Below are 17,682 nucleotides of genomic sequence, written 5' to 3'. Positions count from 1 at the left end.
AAAAAAAAGAAGATAGCAGGAGGGGAAGAATGAAGGGGGGAAAATCAGAGGGGGAGACAAACCATAAGAGACGATGGACTCTGAAAAACAAACTGAGGGTTCTAGAGGGGAGGGGGGTGGGGGGATGGGTTGGCCTGGTGGTGGGTATTAAGGAGGGCACGTTCTGCATGGAGCACTGGGTGTTACGCGCAAACAATGAATCATGGAACACTACATCAAAAACTAATGATGTAATGTATGGTGATTAACCTAACATAGTAATAAAAAAAAAAAAAGATTTTATTTATTTGACAGAGAGAGACAGCGAGAGTGGAAACACAAGCAGGAAGAGTGGGAGAGGGAGAAGCAGGCTTCCCGCGGAGCAGGGAGCCCAATGTGGGGCTCGATAGCAGGACCCTGAGATCATGACCTGAGCCAAAGGCAGACGCTTAACTGACTGAGCCACCCAGGCGCCCCCCCATCTTAAAATTTTTAAATCAAAGCTGTTCAATCAAATAGTTCTATAAAGGTGGTAAAAAATCAAAGCAGTTCCCTGACAAGTCGCTTTCTGAAGTCCTACTAACTCCCCCAGAGACAAATACTTTAAATTCCTTTAGCTTTTTCTTAGGGTAATTAACTCTACACTTTTTTTTTAAGGATTTTATTTATTTGAGAGAAAGAGAAAGAGAGAGAGAGAGCACGCACATGAACGTGCGCGAGGAGAGAGGGAGATGCAGACTCCCTGCTGAGCAGGGAGCCTGATGCGGGGCTCAATCCCAGGACCCTGGGATCATGACCTGAGCTGAAGGCAGACACTTAACCGACTGAGCCACCCAGGCGCCCCTCACTCTACACTTTCATTAAATTACTTGCTGCTTCCTGACTTGTTAGTTTTTAGATATTCTGTAATATTCTATAATAGCTTTATACTATAGAAGATAAGGAATGAACTTTTCTATGCTGCTTCCTGATCCCAATATAGTTAAATCAAAATGTTAGAGAGAATTTACATTATTGATGATGTAAGAGAGTATACATCCTCAGACATAAAGAATATTATTATTATATTTGTTTCTTTCCACTTTTAGTCTATCATATAGTTAATGGTCATTTATTTCATAGGCCTATTTTTCACTATACCCATTACTAATTAATCCCTAATCTCTTTACTGGAAAAGTAGAGTTCAGTTCTAGAAATGACTATCAGAGTAGAAATGTGAAAAATCAGCAGCTGGAGTTTGGAGTTCTGTGGAAAGGATAATGACAGGAACCACAACTTGTCACCAGGGCAGCATTAACTGTTCTTCCTCAACAGAAGTCCTGGCAGTAGTCTACGTAGCCATCTGGAGGTACGTTCTCTCCAGGTATAACAGCTCAGGTGTGAGAAGACAAGACCCACAATGGGCACTGGGAGGAGGAGCCTTGGCTTAGAAGACTCAAGCCTCATGGGAGCCACCATCTCCAGTAACAACCCTCTGGCCATAGCTTTTTTTTTTTTAAGATTTTATTTATTTATTCATGAGAGAGAGAGAGAAGCAGAGCGAGAAGCAGGCTCCCAAGGAGCAGGGAGCCCGATGCGGGACTCGATCCCAGGACCCTGAGATCATGACCTGAGCCGAAGGCAGACGCTTAACCATCTGAGCCACCCAGGCGCCCTGGCCATAGCTTTCAGGGTCCCCGCAAGGGACATACTCAGGTATGAGTCGCCACATCAGGGAAGGCCAAAGTATGGTACCCTTAGAGAGTAATTATAATTCAGGGAGTGTGATGCCTCCAGCTTTGTTTTTCTTTCTCAAGACTGTTCTGGCTATTTGGGGGTCTTTATGGTTCCATACAAATTTTAGGATCACTTGTTCTATTTCTGTGAAAAGTGCCATGAGAACTTTGATAGGGACTGCACTGAATCTGTATACTGCTTTGGGTAATGTGGACATTTTAACAATATTAATTCTTCCAATCCATAAGCATGGAGTATCTTTCCATTTATTTGTATCTTCGATTTCTTTCATTAATGTGTTGTAGTTTCCACTACAGAGGACTTTTGGTTCCTTAAATTTATCTTACCCATTTTTCTATTCCTTTGTCTTTTCTTTATTGCTTTGTATGAATTCTTAAAATATTTTGGACATACAGTCAGATATATGTATTAAAATGTTTTCTTCTCTATGGCTTGCCTTTTCACACTCAATAGCATATTTAATAAAATAAAATTTAATGTAATTTTTAAAAAAGATTTTATTTATTTATTTGACAGAGAGAGACATAGTGAGAGAGGGAACACAAGCAGGGTAAAGTGGGAGAGTGAGAAGCAGGCTTCCCGCGGAGCAGGGAGCCCGATGTGGGGCTTGATCCCAGGACCCTGGGATCATGACCTGAGCCGAAGGTAGATGCTCAACGACTGAGCCACCCAGGCACCCCTAATGTAATGTAATTTATCGATCTTTTGCTTTATGCTTACTGCTTTTTGTTTCCCATTTATTCTCTGCTAATCTCATAGCCATGAAAGTATTCTTTTATGTTACCTTCTAGAAGTTTTGTTTTAATTTTCACATCTGTAAGCATCTAGAATGGATTTTCTGTGAAATGTGTACAGCAGGGATAAAATTCTTTATTCAAGTGTCTCTCTCTCTCTATATAGACAGATACATAGATAGTTTCTGGAATTCTGTTCCACTGTTCTATTTGTTGACCCTTGTGCCTCTATCATGCTGCCTTAATTACTGCTACTTTACATTAAGTCTTCAACCGGGTGGTGAATTTTTTCTGTGTGGCTCTTTTCAAGACTGTTTTGCCTATTATTGGCCTTCTGTGTTTCCAAATAAATTTTGGAATCGGCCTGCCATTTTGATAACAACAAATAAAGGATGGTAAAAAATCTACAGATAACTTAATGAGAGTTTTAACATTTTTATAATACTGAGTCTTCCAACTCATGAGTATAGTATATATATATATATATCCCTTCATTTATTTAAGTCTTCTAATTTCTCTGAAACACATTTTGTAGTTATCTGTGGAGAGGTCTTATACACTTTTGTTAGATGTATTCCTAAGTATTTGATGTTTTATATGCTAAATAGTGTCACTTCAAAAAAAACCACATTTATTTATTTACTGGGTGGGGAGGGGCAGAGAGAGTCTTAAGCAGATTCCACGCTGAACTCACAGTTGGTTGCGAGGCTTCATCTCACAACACTGAGATCATGACCTGAACCGAAACCAAGAGTTGGACGCTTGACCAACTGCACAACACAGTCACCCCTAAATAGTGTCACTTTTAAATTCACTTAAGAAATCTGCTTGTTACTACTATATAAAAACATAATTAAGCTTTGTGTATTGATCTTATACCCAAGGTCACTATTAAATTCATCTATTTATAGTCTATCTGTAAGTTCTTTTGGGTTTTCTACTTACTCAATCATTTCATCTGTAAATAATGAGTTTTATTTTTTCCTTTCCAATTGTTTTTAAGTAATCTCTACACCAACCTGGGGCTCAAACTTACAACCCCAAGATCAAGAGTCCCACGCTCTACCGACTGAGCCAGCCAGGCGCCCTCCTTTCTAATTTTTACCTATTATCTTTTTTCTTACCCTACTACACTGGCTAGGATCTCTGTGACCATGAGCCAACTATGTCTTGTTGCCAATCTTGGGTAGAAAGCTGTTAATATTTCGTCATGTTTGCTGCCGGTCTTTTTTTTCTTTCAGTCTAGATGTAGCCCTTTACACTTTATTAGACATTAGGATCTAAAACATATTTAGAATCCTTTCACTTCTTCATTGCTACTAATGTGTATCAGTCTCTCTGATTACAAAAGAAAATGTTATGCTATTCTTTATTCCACTTGTATCCCACTGTGAAGTGGTAATTTTTTATCATTTTATTTTATTTTCATTATGGTAAGTGCACTCTTTAATCCCCATCTCCTATTTCACCCATCCCTCCACCTACCTCCCCTCTGGTAACCATCAGTCTGTTTTCCATAGTTAAGAGTCTGTTTCTTAGGGGCGCCTGGGTGCCTCAGTTGGTTAAGCCTCTGCCTTTGGCTCAGGTCATGATCCCACAGTCCTGGGATTGAGCCCCGCGTCAGGCTCCCTGTTGAGTGGAGAGTCTGCTTCTCCCTCTCCCACTACCCCTGCTTGTGCTCTGTCAAATAAATAAATAAAATCTTAAAAAAAAAAAAAGTCTGTTTCTTAGTTTGTTTCTTTTCTTCCTTTGCTCACTTGTTTTGTTCAATTTCACATGAGTGAGATCATACAATATTTGGCTTTCTCTGACTTATTTTTGTTTAGCATTATATTCTCTCTATACATCTATATCTATATATGTATATGTATATATAGATATATATAATCACCTCTTCTCTTCCATTCATCTATGGATGGACACTTGGGCTCCTTCCATAGTTTAGCTATTATAAATAATGCTGCTATAAACATCAGGGTGCATATATCCCTTTGAATTAATGTTTTTCTGTTTTTTGGGTAAATACTGAGTAGTGTGATTACTGGATAATAGGGTAGTTCTATTTTTAATTTTTTGAGGAACCTTCATACTGTTTTTCACAGTGGCTGCTCCAGTGTGCATTCCCACCAACAGTGCACGAGGGTTCCTTTTTCTCCACATCCTCGCCAACACCTGTTGTTTCTTGTGTTTTTGATTTTAGCCATTTTGACAGGTGTGAAGTGATATTTCAGTGTAGTTTTGATTTGCATTTCCCTGATGATAAATGATGTTGAGCATCTTTACATGTGTCTGTTGGCCACCTGGATGTCTTCTTTGGAGAAATGCCTATTCATATCTTCTGCCCATTTTTAATTGGATTATCTATTTTGGGAGTATTGAACTCTAATACCTCTTTATATATTTTGGATACTAACCCTTTATTGAATATGTCCTTTCAGCTTTGTTGACTGTTTTCTTTGCTGTGCAGGAACATTTTATTTTGATGTAGTCCCAATGGTTGATTTCCGCTGCTACTGGTCTTTTTATAACCACATATTATCAGGTTAATTAAATAAATTCTCTTGTAAGATGGATGTTGAAATTAGAAATCTGAACCTTAATTGGTTAACTGATGACATTAAGGAATTATGAGATTTTCAGATATAACAGTATTATGGTTATTTTTTATAAAGCCTTATCTTTTAGAGGTATTTAACAAAATATTAACAAATGAAATGACGTCTGGGTTCTGCTTCAAAATAATACAAAAGGAGGGGAAGTAAGTAGGGATAGAGATGACACAAGATGGATCTGAATAAATAATTGAAGCTGGGTGGTGATTACATGAGGACTGATTATATTATACTCCTGAGATATAATTTATGTACTATAAAATTCACCCTTCTAAAGTATAATTTAGTGTGTACTAGTATATTCAAATGTTGACAACCATCACCACTATCTAATTCTAGAACATTTTCATCATCTCAACAAGAAACTCCACGGAGTTAAAGAGTATAATGGTAAGCAAAATAAGTCAGTCAGAGAAAGACAAATACCATATGATCTCATTCATATATGGAATTTAAGAAACCAAACAAACAAAGAGAGAAAAAAAAGAGAAAGAGACAAACCAAGAAACAGACTCTTAACTACAGAGAACAAATAGGTATTGGGAATTAAGGAGTGCACTTGTGATGAGCACTGGGTGATATATGGAATTGTTGAATCACTATATTATATACCTGAAACTAATAACACTGGATGTTAAGTATACTGGAATTAAATAATAATAATAATAATGACAATAAATTAAAAAAAAAAAAAAGAAATGCCATACCTAGTAGCAGTCACTTCCTATTCCCCACTTCCCCCAGCCCTTGGCAACCACGAATCTTCTGTGGATTTGCCTATTCAAGACATTTCATATAAACAAAATCATAAAATATGTAATCTTTTGTGTCCAGTTCCCAAGTTTCATCCTTATTGTGACATGTATCAGTGCTTCGTTCCTTTTTCCTGTCAAATATTATTCTACTATATGGCTATATCATGTCTCATTTATCCATTAATCAGTTGATGAACATTTGGGCTGTTTCCACTTGTTCACTGTTACAATTACTGCTGCTGTGAACACCTGTGTACATGTTTCTGTGTGAACATATGTTTTCAACTGTCTTGGGAGTCTCTAGGAGTGGAACTGATTGTTCAGATCATGATTGTTTAACCTTTTGAAGAACTACCACACTATCTTCTGTAGTGGCTGCACCATTTTACATTCCCACCAGCAATGTATGAGGATTCCAATTTCCCCATAGTTTCAACATCCGTTATTGTCTCTTTTTTATTACAGTCATCCTAGTGGGTATAATATCTTGTGGTTTTGATTTGCATTTCCTTAAGATGAATGTTGGTGAGCATCTTTTCATGTGCTTATTCGCCATCTGTATATCTTCTTCAGAGAGATGTCTATTCAAATCCATTGCTCATTTTAAAGTTTGTTTATTGTTGAGTTGTAAGAGGCTTTTTTTTAATATGTTCTCATTACTAGACCCTTATCAGATATATGATTTGCAAATATTTTCTCTCATTCTGTGGGTTGCCTTCCAACTTTCTTGATAGTGCTCTCTGAAGCACAGAAGTTTTTAATTTTGATGAAGCTCACTTTATTTTTTCTTTGGTTACTTGTACTTTAGGTATCATATCTTAAAAACCTTTGCCTAATCTAATGCCATTAAGATTTATACCTATAGTTTCGTCTGGGTGATTTACAGTTTAGCTCATATATATATATGATATATATAGATTGAAGATTTTATTTATTTGAGAGAGCATGAGAGGGGGGAGGGTCAGAGGGAGAAGCAGACTCCCTGCTGAGCAGGGAGCCCGATGTGGGACTCGATCCCGGGACTCCAGGATCATGACCTGAGCCGAAGGCAGTCGCTTAACAAACTGAGCCACCCAGGCGCCCTAGCTCTTATATTTAGGTTTTTAATCCATTTTTATATACGGTATGAAATAGGGGTCCAAATTAATCTTTAGGTATGTGGATATCAAGTTGTCCCAGAACCATCTATTGAAAAGCCTATTGTTGGGCGCCTGGGTGGCTCAGTCGTTAAGCGTCTGCCTTCGGCTCAGGTCATGATCCCAGGGTCCTGGGATCGAGTCCCGCATCGGGCTCCCTGCTCGGCAAGAAGCCTGCTTCTCCCTCTCCCATTCCCCCTGCTTGTGTTCCTGCTCTCACTATTTCTCTCTCTGTCAAATAAATAAATAAAATCTTTAAAAAAAAAAAAAAAAGCCTATTGTTTCCCCCCAGTGAATTATCTTGTCATCCTTGCTGAAAATCAGTTCACCATAAATGAATGTGTCTCTTTCTGAACTCTCAATCTACTCCCCTGATCTATATGTCTATCCTTATGCAAGTACCAACAGTCTTGATTACTGTGGCTATATAGTAAATTTTGAAATCAGGCATTATGAATGCTCCAACTTTGTTCTTTTTTCAAGACTGTTTTGGCTATTCTGGATCCCCTGTATTTTCGTATGAATTTTAGGGTCAGCATGTCAATTTCTGCAAAGTTGTCAGCAGAAATTTTGACAGGAATTGCACTGAATCTAGATCAATTTGGAGAGTATTACCATCTTAACAAAATTAAGTTTTCCAATCCATGAATCCATGAAATAGGATGTCTTTTCCTTTATTTAAGTCATCTTTAATTTTGTTCAAAGATGTTTTCCATAGAGTTCGGTTTATAAGTCTTATACTTCTTTTGTTACATTTATTCCTAAGTATTTGATTCTTCTTGATGCTATTGTAAATAAAGTTGTTTTAATTTCATTTTCAGATCATTCACTGCTGGTCAGTAGGAATACAACTGATTTTTTTTTTTTTAAGATGTTTTATTTATTTATTTGACAGAGAGAGACACAGAGAGAGAGGGAACACAAGCAGGAGGAGTGGGAGAGGGAGAAGAAGGCTTCCCGCTGAGCAGGGAGCCCGATGCGGGGCTCGATCCCAGGAACCCGGGATCATGACCTGAGTCAAAGGCAGATGCTTAACGACTGAGCCACCCAGGCGCCCCTACAACTGATTTTTTAATCTACTAATCTTATATCCTGCAGCCTTCCGTCTAATTACTAATGTTAGAAAATTTCCCATAATAAAAACTTAAAAAACTAGTATTGAATTTAGTCAAATGATTTTTAATGTACCTACTGAGATGATGACATAACTTTTTCTCCTTTATTGTGATTAACTTTTCAAATGTTAAATTAACCTCACAATTCTGCACTAAATCCAATGCAGTCCTGATGTATTTCCCTACTTGTATTTTAGTGGATTCAGTTTGTTACTAACTTGGTTAACATTTTTTCATCTATGATTCACAAGTGACACTGGCCTATGTTTTCTTTCTTGTTATATCCTTTTTAGGTGACAGTAAGGTTATGTTAGCCTCATAATGAACAGAAAAATATTTCCACTTTTTTTTTTTTATTCTTTAAAAGACTGGGGGCGCCTGGGTGGTTCAGCTGGTTAAGCAACTGCCTTTGGCTCAGGTCATGATCCTGGACTCCTGGGATCAAGTCCTGCATTGGGCTCCTGGCTTAGTGGGGAACCTGCTTCTCCCTCTGACCCTCTCCCCTCTCATGCTGTTTCTCTCTCAAATAAATAAATAAATAACATCTTTAAAGACTGATACAGGGGCTCCTGGGTGGCTCAGTTGGTTAAGTGTCTATCTTCAGGTCAGGTCCTGGATCGAGCCCCACACTGGGCTCCCTGCTCAGTGGGGAGCCTGCTTCTCCCTCTGCTGCCCCCTGCTTGTGCACAAGCTCTTTGTCTCTAATAAATAAATAAAATCCTTAAAAATAATAAATAAATAAAATAAAAGACTGGTGACGGGGTGCCTGGGTGGCTCAGTGGTTGGGCGTCTGATTTCAGCTCTGGGTCATGATCTCAGGGTTCTGGAATCTGGCATCGTGCTCCCCACTGAGCTGGGAGTCTGCTTGTCCCTCTCCCTCTGCCCCTCCCCCTTTGCATGTTCTCACTCTCTCTCAAATAAATAAAATCTTTAATAAGTAAGTAAATAAAAGACTGGTGGTGTTTTTTCCTTACACCAATAAATCCATCTGGTCCTGAAGTTTTCTTTATGGCATTTTTATTTACAGATTCATTTTTTAAAATTATTTTTTAAGGGGCACCTGGGTGGCTCAGTCGGTTGAACGGCTGCCTTTGGCTCCATGTCATGATTCTGGAGTTCTAGGATCAAGCCCCGCATCAGGCTCCCTGCTCAGCGGGGAGTCTGCTTCTCCCTCTGTCCTTCACCCTGCTCGTGCTCTCTCACCCCACTTATGCTCTCTGGCTCTCGCTCTCTCAAATAAATAAATAAAACTTAAAAAATATATATATATATTTTTTAAGTTTTATTTCTTTATGTAATTTCTACACCCCACATGGGGCCTGAACTTACAACACCGAGATCAAGAATCACGTGCTCCAATGACTGAGCCAGCCAGCCAATAAAGATTTTATTTACAGATTCATTTTTTTTTTTTAAGATTTTATTTATTTATTAGAGAGCGAGCGAGAGAGAAACAGCATGAGAGAGGAGAGGGTCAGAGGGAGAAACAGGCTCCCCGCCGAGGCGGGAGCCCGATGTGGGACTCGATCCCAGGACCCTGGGATCATGACCTGAGCCGAAGGCAGTCGCTTAACCAACTGAGCCACCCAGGCGCCCCCAGATTCATTTTTTAAAATAAATATAGGTTACTCAGATTTTCTACTTCTTGTGTTGGTTTTGGTAAATTTGTCTTTCTAGGAATTTGTCCATTGTGTAAACATTTTCAAATGTATTTACAGGCCTAACAATTGTTCATAACCAATTTTATCTCTTGCTTAACAACACTAACTCATTCCAGAACTCCCTACTATGTGGAAAGCTGTTTGATTTTTAAAATTTGTTCCAATAATTTTAATGGGAAAAATTATCATGCAACCCATCCCAACCCAAAAGTGTATTAGTTTGCTGGGCTGCCATAACAAAATACTATTGACTGGGTGTCTTAAACAAGAGATTTATTTTCTCACAATTCTGGAGTCTAGAAGTCTGAGATTAATGTGCCGGCAGTACTGATTTCTTCTGAGACCTCTCTCCTTGTATCTTCACATGGTTTTCCCCTCTGTCTCTGTGTCCTAATCTCTCTCTTTTTTTTTAAAGATTTTATTTATTTACTTGACAGAGAGAGACACAGCGAGAGAGGGAACACAAGCAGGAGGAGTGGAAGTGGGAGAAGCAGGCTTCCCACCGAGCAGGGAGCCCGATGCGGGGCTCGATCCCAGGACCCCGGGATCATGACCCGAGCCGAAGGCAGATGCTTAACGACTGAGCCACCCAGGCGCCCCCTAATCTCTTTTTATAAGGACATCAATTCTCCTGTTTTCTGTATACTATTTGTCCCCATTTTCAGCAGTGTCAAATCCTTCTTATGCTCTAGCCTTTTAGGAGCTCTAGGGCACAGATTAGCTGCTTTCTGGGATTCCCCCATGCCAGAGTCACTCTACTGATGGATTCTGAGTTTTTTCCCTAATTTTTTGCTTCATAAATAATGCCAAATATCCTCTTATAGACATATTTGAATCCACTAAGTATAACTATACATAAATTCTTAGAAGTAAAAACGCTAGGCCAAAATATATACACATTTTAAGTTCTCTGCTTTACAAAGAAGTTTTTCATATTTATATTCTTATTTATAGGCTAGAACAGAGTTTAACAACTTTTTCTGCAAAAGGCCAGAAAGTAAAATCTTTTATACTTCTAGGACCTACAGTCACTGTTGAAACTACTCAACTGGGTCACCTGGGTGGCTCAGTCAGTTAAGTGGCTGCCTTTGGCTCAGGTCATGATCCCAGGGTCCTGGGATCGAGCCCCACGTTGGGCTCCCTACTCAGTGGAGAGAGCCTGCTTCTCCCTCTCCCTTTGTCTGCCACTCTGCCTACTTGTGCTCTCTCTCTGCCAAATAAATAAATAACACCTAAAAAAAAAAAAAAAAAAAGGAAAAAGAAAAAGAAACTACTCAACCTTTCTATTATAGCATGGAAAGCAACCGAAGACAGTATGTAACTGAATAGGTATGGGTGTGTTCCAATAAAACTTTATGCATAAAAACAGGCAGTGGTCTGGATTTGGCTAATGGGTAGCAAGTTGCTGATTAGCAGGCTAGAGAATGCTTAAATCCCCATATTCCCATCAATACTGTGTATTTATCAAATTTTTTATATTTGCTAATCAGATGGATGAAAATAATGCATTCATTTGTCTTTTAATTTCCACAGTTTTAATTATAAGAATAAAATTTTCTTGTTTATTGGACATCTTTTTCTTTACCTGTGAAGAGTCTATTTATACCTGTTGCCTATGTTTATTTTTTTAAAAGATTTTATTTATTTATCTGACAGAGAGAGAGAAAGCAAGCACAAGCAGCGGGGAGCGGCAAGCAGATGGAGAGGGAGAGGGAGAAGCAGGCTCCCCATGGAGCAGGGAGCCCGACGCGGGGCTCGATCCCAGGACTCCAGGATCATGACCTGAGCCGAAGGCAGATGCTTAACCAGCTGAGCCACCCAGGAGCCCCTGTTGCCTATGGTTATTAACAGCACTTTCTATTAAAGAATATAGTCCTTTGGGGCGCCTGAGTGGCTCAGTTAAGCATCTGACTCTTGGATTCAGCTGAGGTCAGGATCTCAGGTTGCCCCTATATAAATGATTTTTAATGTATTCATTATAGTTATCTCTAGAGAGAGAGAGAGAGAGTGTGTGTGTGTGTGTGTGTATGTGTGTGTGTGTGTGTAAAACCTTTAACACAGGGTGCCTGGGTGGCTCAGTCAGCTAAGTGTCTGCCTTTGGCTCAGGTCATGATGCCAGGGTCCTGGGATGGAGCCCTGCGTGGGGCTCCCCGTTCAGCAGGTTAAGCATCTGCCTTCGGCTCAGGTCATGATCCTGGAGTCCTGGGATCAAGCCCCGCGTCGGGCTCCCTGCTCCATGGGGAGCCTACTTCTCCCTCTCCCTCTCCATCTGCTTTGACACTGCTTTTCCCTCTCCTTCTGCCCACCCACATGCTCTCTCTTGTGCCTGCTATCTCTCGCAAATAAATAAAATCTTTAAAAAATAAAAATAAAGTTGTAAGCATGATAAGCAGAGAAAATTATTTTCATATGGTAGCTATAACTGAAGTAAAACTTAAGCTTAAGTACATAAATATTTGACAAAATCTGCTTGTTTCTAGAATGGAGGGGTATTTGCAGATTTACCATGGTCCTTAAATAAGGTTTAACATCCTTGTTAAGATTAAGAGAATCTAAGAAGACATAATGTTTCCCAAAACAACAGAAAAAGCATCCTGAATCTGCCATATATATAAAGCACATATGGTGAGTTACGGAAAATCCATACTTACATGATTGCAGTCTGAAGAAATCTCATTTTCAGGCTAAAAGGAAAAAAAAAGAGATGATGTTAAAAACCCTCAAGTTTTCAAATACTACCAAAATAAACTCCAAACAAGAAATCTGAATATTTAACTGAGTATGTTTCTTCAATTTAAGAAATAAAATGGGGCTTATATATATTTTAAGTTGCCAGGGAGAAATATACCAGAAAAGCAGATGAGACATAATCACTTCCCAATCAATGGTACAATCTGAAAATGAGGAAAATGGAGAAGGAAGTACTAAAGAAACAAAGCAATAGTGACATCAGGATCCTTACAGGACACTTCATAATTCTGAAAGCTAAAGAGGATCAGGCATATGATAGGTGTCCTTTCTTTAAAGAAAGTTAGATATCTAAAACAAAAACAAAAACACCCAAAAAAACAAAAAAACCCAGGCTTTTAAAGAGGGCAAAGAAGGTTTATCAATGATTTCAAAACTAATCTCGGGGCGCCTCAGTGGCGCAGTCGGTCAAGTGACCAACTCTTAATTTCAGCTCAGGTGCTTATCTCAGTGTTTTGAGATCGAACCCCACAGGGCTCAGTGCTGAGGATAGACTTTGCTTGAGATTCTCTCTCCTTTTCGCTCTGCCCCTCCTGCTTACGCTCTCTCTCTCTCAAATACATACATACATACATACTAATCTCATGTCACCACTAGGCAAAGCTAGGTGATGGGTACACAGGACCTCAATGTAACTTCTTAGGAGTCTATAATCTTTCAAGTATATAATTTAAAATAGAAAGTTTTTTTAGGGGCGCCTGGGTGGCTCAGATGGTTAAGCATCTGCCTTCGGCTCAGGTCATGATCCCTGGGTCCTGGAATGGAGCCCCACGTCCAGCTCCTGGCTCAGCGGGGAGGCTGCTTTTCCCTCTCCCTCTCCCTCTGCCTCTCCTCCTGCTCATGCCCTCTCGCTGTATCTGTGTCTCGAATGATAAATAAAATCTTTTTTTTTTTTTAAAGATTTTATTTATTTATTTGAGAGAATGAGAGACAGAGAGCATGAGAGGGGGGAGGGTCAGAGGGAGAAGCAGACTCCCTGCCGAGCACGGAGCCCGATGCGGGACTCGATCCCGGGACTCCAGGATCATGACCTGAGCCGAAGGCAGTCGCTCAACCAACTGAGCCACCCAGGCGCCCGATAAATAAAATCTTAAAAAAAAAAAAAAGTTTTTTTAAAAACAGAAATTATATACATATTCCCATGACTACATATACTCTGCAAAGCCAGGTCCATGAACCAGAGATAAAATGAAATTTCTTTTTTTTTTTAAAAGATTTTATTTATTTATTTGAGAGAGAGAGAGCACATGAGAGGGGGGAGGGTCAGAGGGAGAAGCAGACTCCCTGCTGAGCAGGGAGCCCGATGCGGGACTTGATCCAGGGACTCCAGGATCATGACCTGAGCCGAAGGCAGTCACTTAACCAACTGAGCCACCCAGGCGCCCTAAAATGAAATTTCTATTCCATAATTTAAAAAGTAGACTAGGTTATGTTTAATATTACATAACTGCAATACACATCTCCTTTAGTGTTCTTGTTCATGCCTTTAAAAAAGATACAACTGTATGAACAGACACATTTTCTTTGAGTTTCCATAGCATTCCAACCTGTTCAAAGGAAGTGAATTCTGTGTACCTTGGGTGTGGAGCCTACTTAAGGAAAAAAAAAGAGAGAGAGAGAGAGAGCATTCTGGAAAGAAATTGAGAGCACTGGTAGAGCATTTTCAAACGAAGGTAGTTAAATAATATGCAAGTGTTGTCATGTTTACAATGGACCTATATTCACAGACCCTGTATTACTAAATTAATGACTTTTAGCAGTTTGCTTCCTTACAGTGGTAGTCCGGGTTATTTCCCCCGGTTTTTCTCTCCTCTTTAATAGCATCTGATACCCACAACCTTTGCCCTGTAACTCCGCACAGCCTCCTGCTGTGCAATGAGTATACAGCCGGCTCCACTGATAGGAGGCCAGGCTCCTGACGTGCTTGGGCCAGTGTGATTTTACACAGACAAAACAGAAGTATTTTTAAATGTGCTTGGGCCGTTTAGCTTTTTACTCTCACACTCCTGTCATTCTCTAAGAGAAGAACATGTTCAGGTAGCTGCTAGTCCAAGGAGAAGGAAAGACATGAAGCAGACCTAAACCTAACCCGGAGCCCAGAGCAGAGCCATCCCAACTGCCCTGCAGAGCCATGGGCAAGAAAAATAAACATTTGTCATTATAAGCACTTGAAATGTTGAAGAGTTTGTTATGAAGAAAAAAAATGAGCAATATACCTATCAAGCAAATGAAATAATAAAAATTCTAAAACCTTAAAGCTGCAATTGATAACAGCTACCATCTAATTTAGTGGGTTATGTTAGTAAGTACAGAGTATTACAGCCTTTATGAAGGAATGACATGAGCCATGGACACAAATGAACTGCACATTTGGAAACCAGTGTTTAGTTTTTGTCTCTTTGTCACCTTAATTTGTAATTGACAATAAACTGGTCTTATTTTTTTCTTTTTAGATTTAATGTCTCTTTCCAGAAAGAGACAATGTGGGGCGCCTGGGTGGCTCAGTCGGTTAAGCGTCTGCCTTCGACTCAGGTCATGATCCCAGGGTCCTGGGATCGAGTCCCGCATCAGGCTCCCTGCTCCACGGGGAGCCTGCTTTTCCCTCTGCCTCTGCCTCTCTCTCTTTCATGAATAAATAAATAAAATCTAAAAAAAAAAAAACAAAGAGACAAGGTAGGAATGCCATAAGAACAAGGTTAGGGTATTAAGCCATTGAGACTCATAGAACTGAAAAGCTATGAAGAATGTCTCCGTGTAATTGCAAATAATTAATTTCAGAAATTTAAAAGGGTCTTTAGAATCAAAGGACATGGTGATGTTCAGAGGAACTGAACAGAGACCTATCTGCAAAATATAAAAGATGAAGTAGTATGCCCAAACGGCAGGAACATGAATAATGCCAGCACCAAGTAACTCCAGAGGAAGTATGAAGAGAAAATGTTATGGTTTAGTACTCAATCTCAAGGACCAAAAACAGATGTGGGTGCTGACACAGGTTCATTCTCAGACTGCGTCATTCCTGTGATGTCCCAATCAAATCACTTCATCAGACATAGTATATCTACTTCTGCAAAACAATAAATGCAGATAGGCTTGATTATCTTTAATCTTAGAAGATGAATAGCATGGGGAATAAAACCCAGAATTACTAAGGTAGAATAAGGCTGAGGATTTTTTTTTTTACTTTTGTTAACTATCAATGAAAGAATATCTGAAATGATCCCAAGAAATGAATCAACAAGTAAATCCTGCATAATCATGATGTACCCCAAACTGGTCAAGGCATTGCTGTGGGATACAGAAGAAAGATAAGATAGTCTCTAACCTCAGGTAGTTTACAATCCAGTTGGAGAGATAAAATGGTGAAGTCATGCAATTAAGCAAGAATAGGGACTTGAGATAGGCCTGAAGGATTAGACAAATGATTGATGCTCCAAATGAATGACTTCCAAAGAAGATGCAGGTTAGATGACCCCTAAGGCTCAAGAAAAAAATAAAAGAATCTCTTTTTTTAAAAAGCTCATCTTTTAATTTATATTTTAATGCTTTTATAATGTATATGTTAGAATAATTAATATTTAAGATTTTATTTATTTGTCAGAGAGTGCACAAGCAGGGGAAGCAGGAGGCAGACAGAGAAGCAGGCTTCCCGCCAAGCAAGGAGCCTGATGCAGGACTCGATCCCAGGACCCTGGGATCATGACCCGAGCCAAAGGCAGATGCTTAACCGACTGAGCCACCGAGGCATCCCTAGAATAATTAATACCTAAAAATAACTATATAATACTAGGGGTATATGCAGTAATTTTTTTTTTCAAGTGATAAAGAAGAACATGATCAAAACAGAGGATTAAGAGCTGAAACCTTCCTTGCAACCAGTTTAGGACTCCTCCCCTCACTCCCACCGCTTCAAATCAGAGGCAAAGAGCTGGCTCCAAGCCTGTGGAGCATCAGATTTGAAGCTGAGCTTTGCTACATTATTAGCTGTTCTCCATCACTTTGGAGATAGAACTCTGGACTTCAAAAAGAAGTGTCTCTTACATCAAGTGTTTCCTCATGGAAAATAAATAATTGTCCTCTTGGCAATGGAACTGGGAGGAGAAAAATTTATGAAAAGCCTCATAAATAAATAGCTTTCTGTTAATTTAATGACCAAACTTTGCAGAGAAAACTCCTGAAGTTGCATAAATTAGTATCAATAAAGAAACTTATCAATAAAGGAAAAAGAAAAAGACGAGAATGTGATACAACCCAACCCAACACAGCAGGGACTAAAACTAGAAAAGGAGCTCAGATAATGCTGAATGAGCAATGTGGCAATAACACTGTAGAGGGGATAAGCACTGAATGCTTGATCACACGTGCCTGACTCCTATAAGGAATGTCATGGGTAGCAGGAAAAGGTAAAAGTTGTTACTTAACTAACTGAGCTAGGTGCTACCTTAATTTCTTACATGATGGACTGCAAGATAAATGGTACTGGGGCACCTGGGTGGCCCAGTCGTTAAGCATCTGCCTTCGGCTCAGGTCATGATCCCAGGGTCCTGGAATCGAGCCCCGCGTTGGGCTCCCTGCTCAGCGGGAAGCTTGCTTCTCCCTCTCCCACTCCCCCTGCTTGTGTTCCCTCTCTTGCTGTGTCTCTCTCTGTCAAATAAATAAATAAAACTCTTAAAAAAAAAAAAAGATAAATGGTATTATGTCCAATTTTACAGATGAGGATATTGAAATACGGAGAAACTAAGTAATCAAAGTATACTTCTAGGACACAACAAAACTGGAGTTTAAATAATGATAATAAATGGTGACTAATGCTCACTGTAACGATTTCAGCTTGATACCTCCAAAAAAGGCTCAGTAGGTCAAGTTGAGCACAATGATGGGGGGAGGGTGTTATCTTCAGGAGGTGCAAGAAAAAGACAAGATGAATAAACAGAACAAGTGCTCTAGAATGATCTGACAGCTACATGACGAATTTAGATGCAGGTGGCCCAGGGAAGAAACTGCTGGAGTAATTAGATCAACTACGAATCCACATTAGCCCTATGATAACCACAGCAAGTTATAAAAAAACTTTGCTTAGTTCACTTGGCCTTTTTAAATCCATCATTTAAATATTTTGAATAGGGATGCCTGGGTGGCTCAGTTGGTTAAGTGTCTGCGTTCAGCTCAGGTCATGATTCCAGGGTCCTGGGGTCAGCCCCACA

The 17,682-nt window shown here is 39.5% G+C and overlaps 1 protein-coding gene across 1 annotated transcript in view; it reads right to left on the bottom strand.

The window, feature by feature from the left end:
* GLG1 (golgi glycoprotein 1) overlaps nucleotides 1-17,682 on the bottom strand; it is a 162,052-nt gene that overhangs the window by 52,572 nt on the left and 91,798 nt on the right. The window contains exon 2 of the mRNA XM_081807360.1: nucleotides 12,382-12,414. Within this exon, the coding sequence (XP_081663486.1) occupies nucleotides 12,382-12,414 (33 nt within the window). The remainder of the gene's footprint in view (nucleotides 1-12,381; nucleotides 12,415-17,682) is intronic.

The sequence above is a fragment of the Leptonychotes weddellii genome, chromosome 16 (genome assembly GCF_054177405.1).
Source record: "Leptonychotes weddellii isolate Sample4059 chromosome 16, ASM5417740v2, whole genome shotgun sequence".
Classification (NCBI taxonomy): Eukaryota; Metazoa; Chordata; class Mammalia; order Carnivora; family Phocidae; genus Leptonychotes; species Leptonychotes weddellii.
The sequence above is the reverse complement of the archived record's forward strand: the minus strand, read 5'-3'. Positions and strand labels throughout refer to the sequence as shown.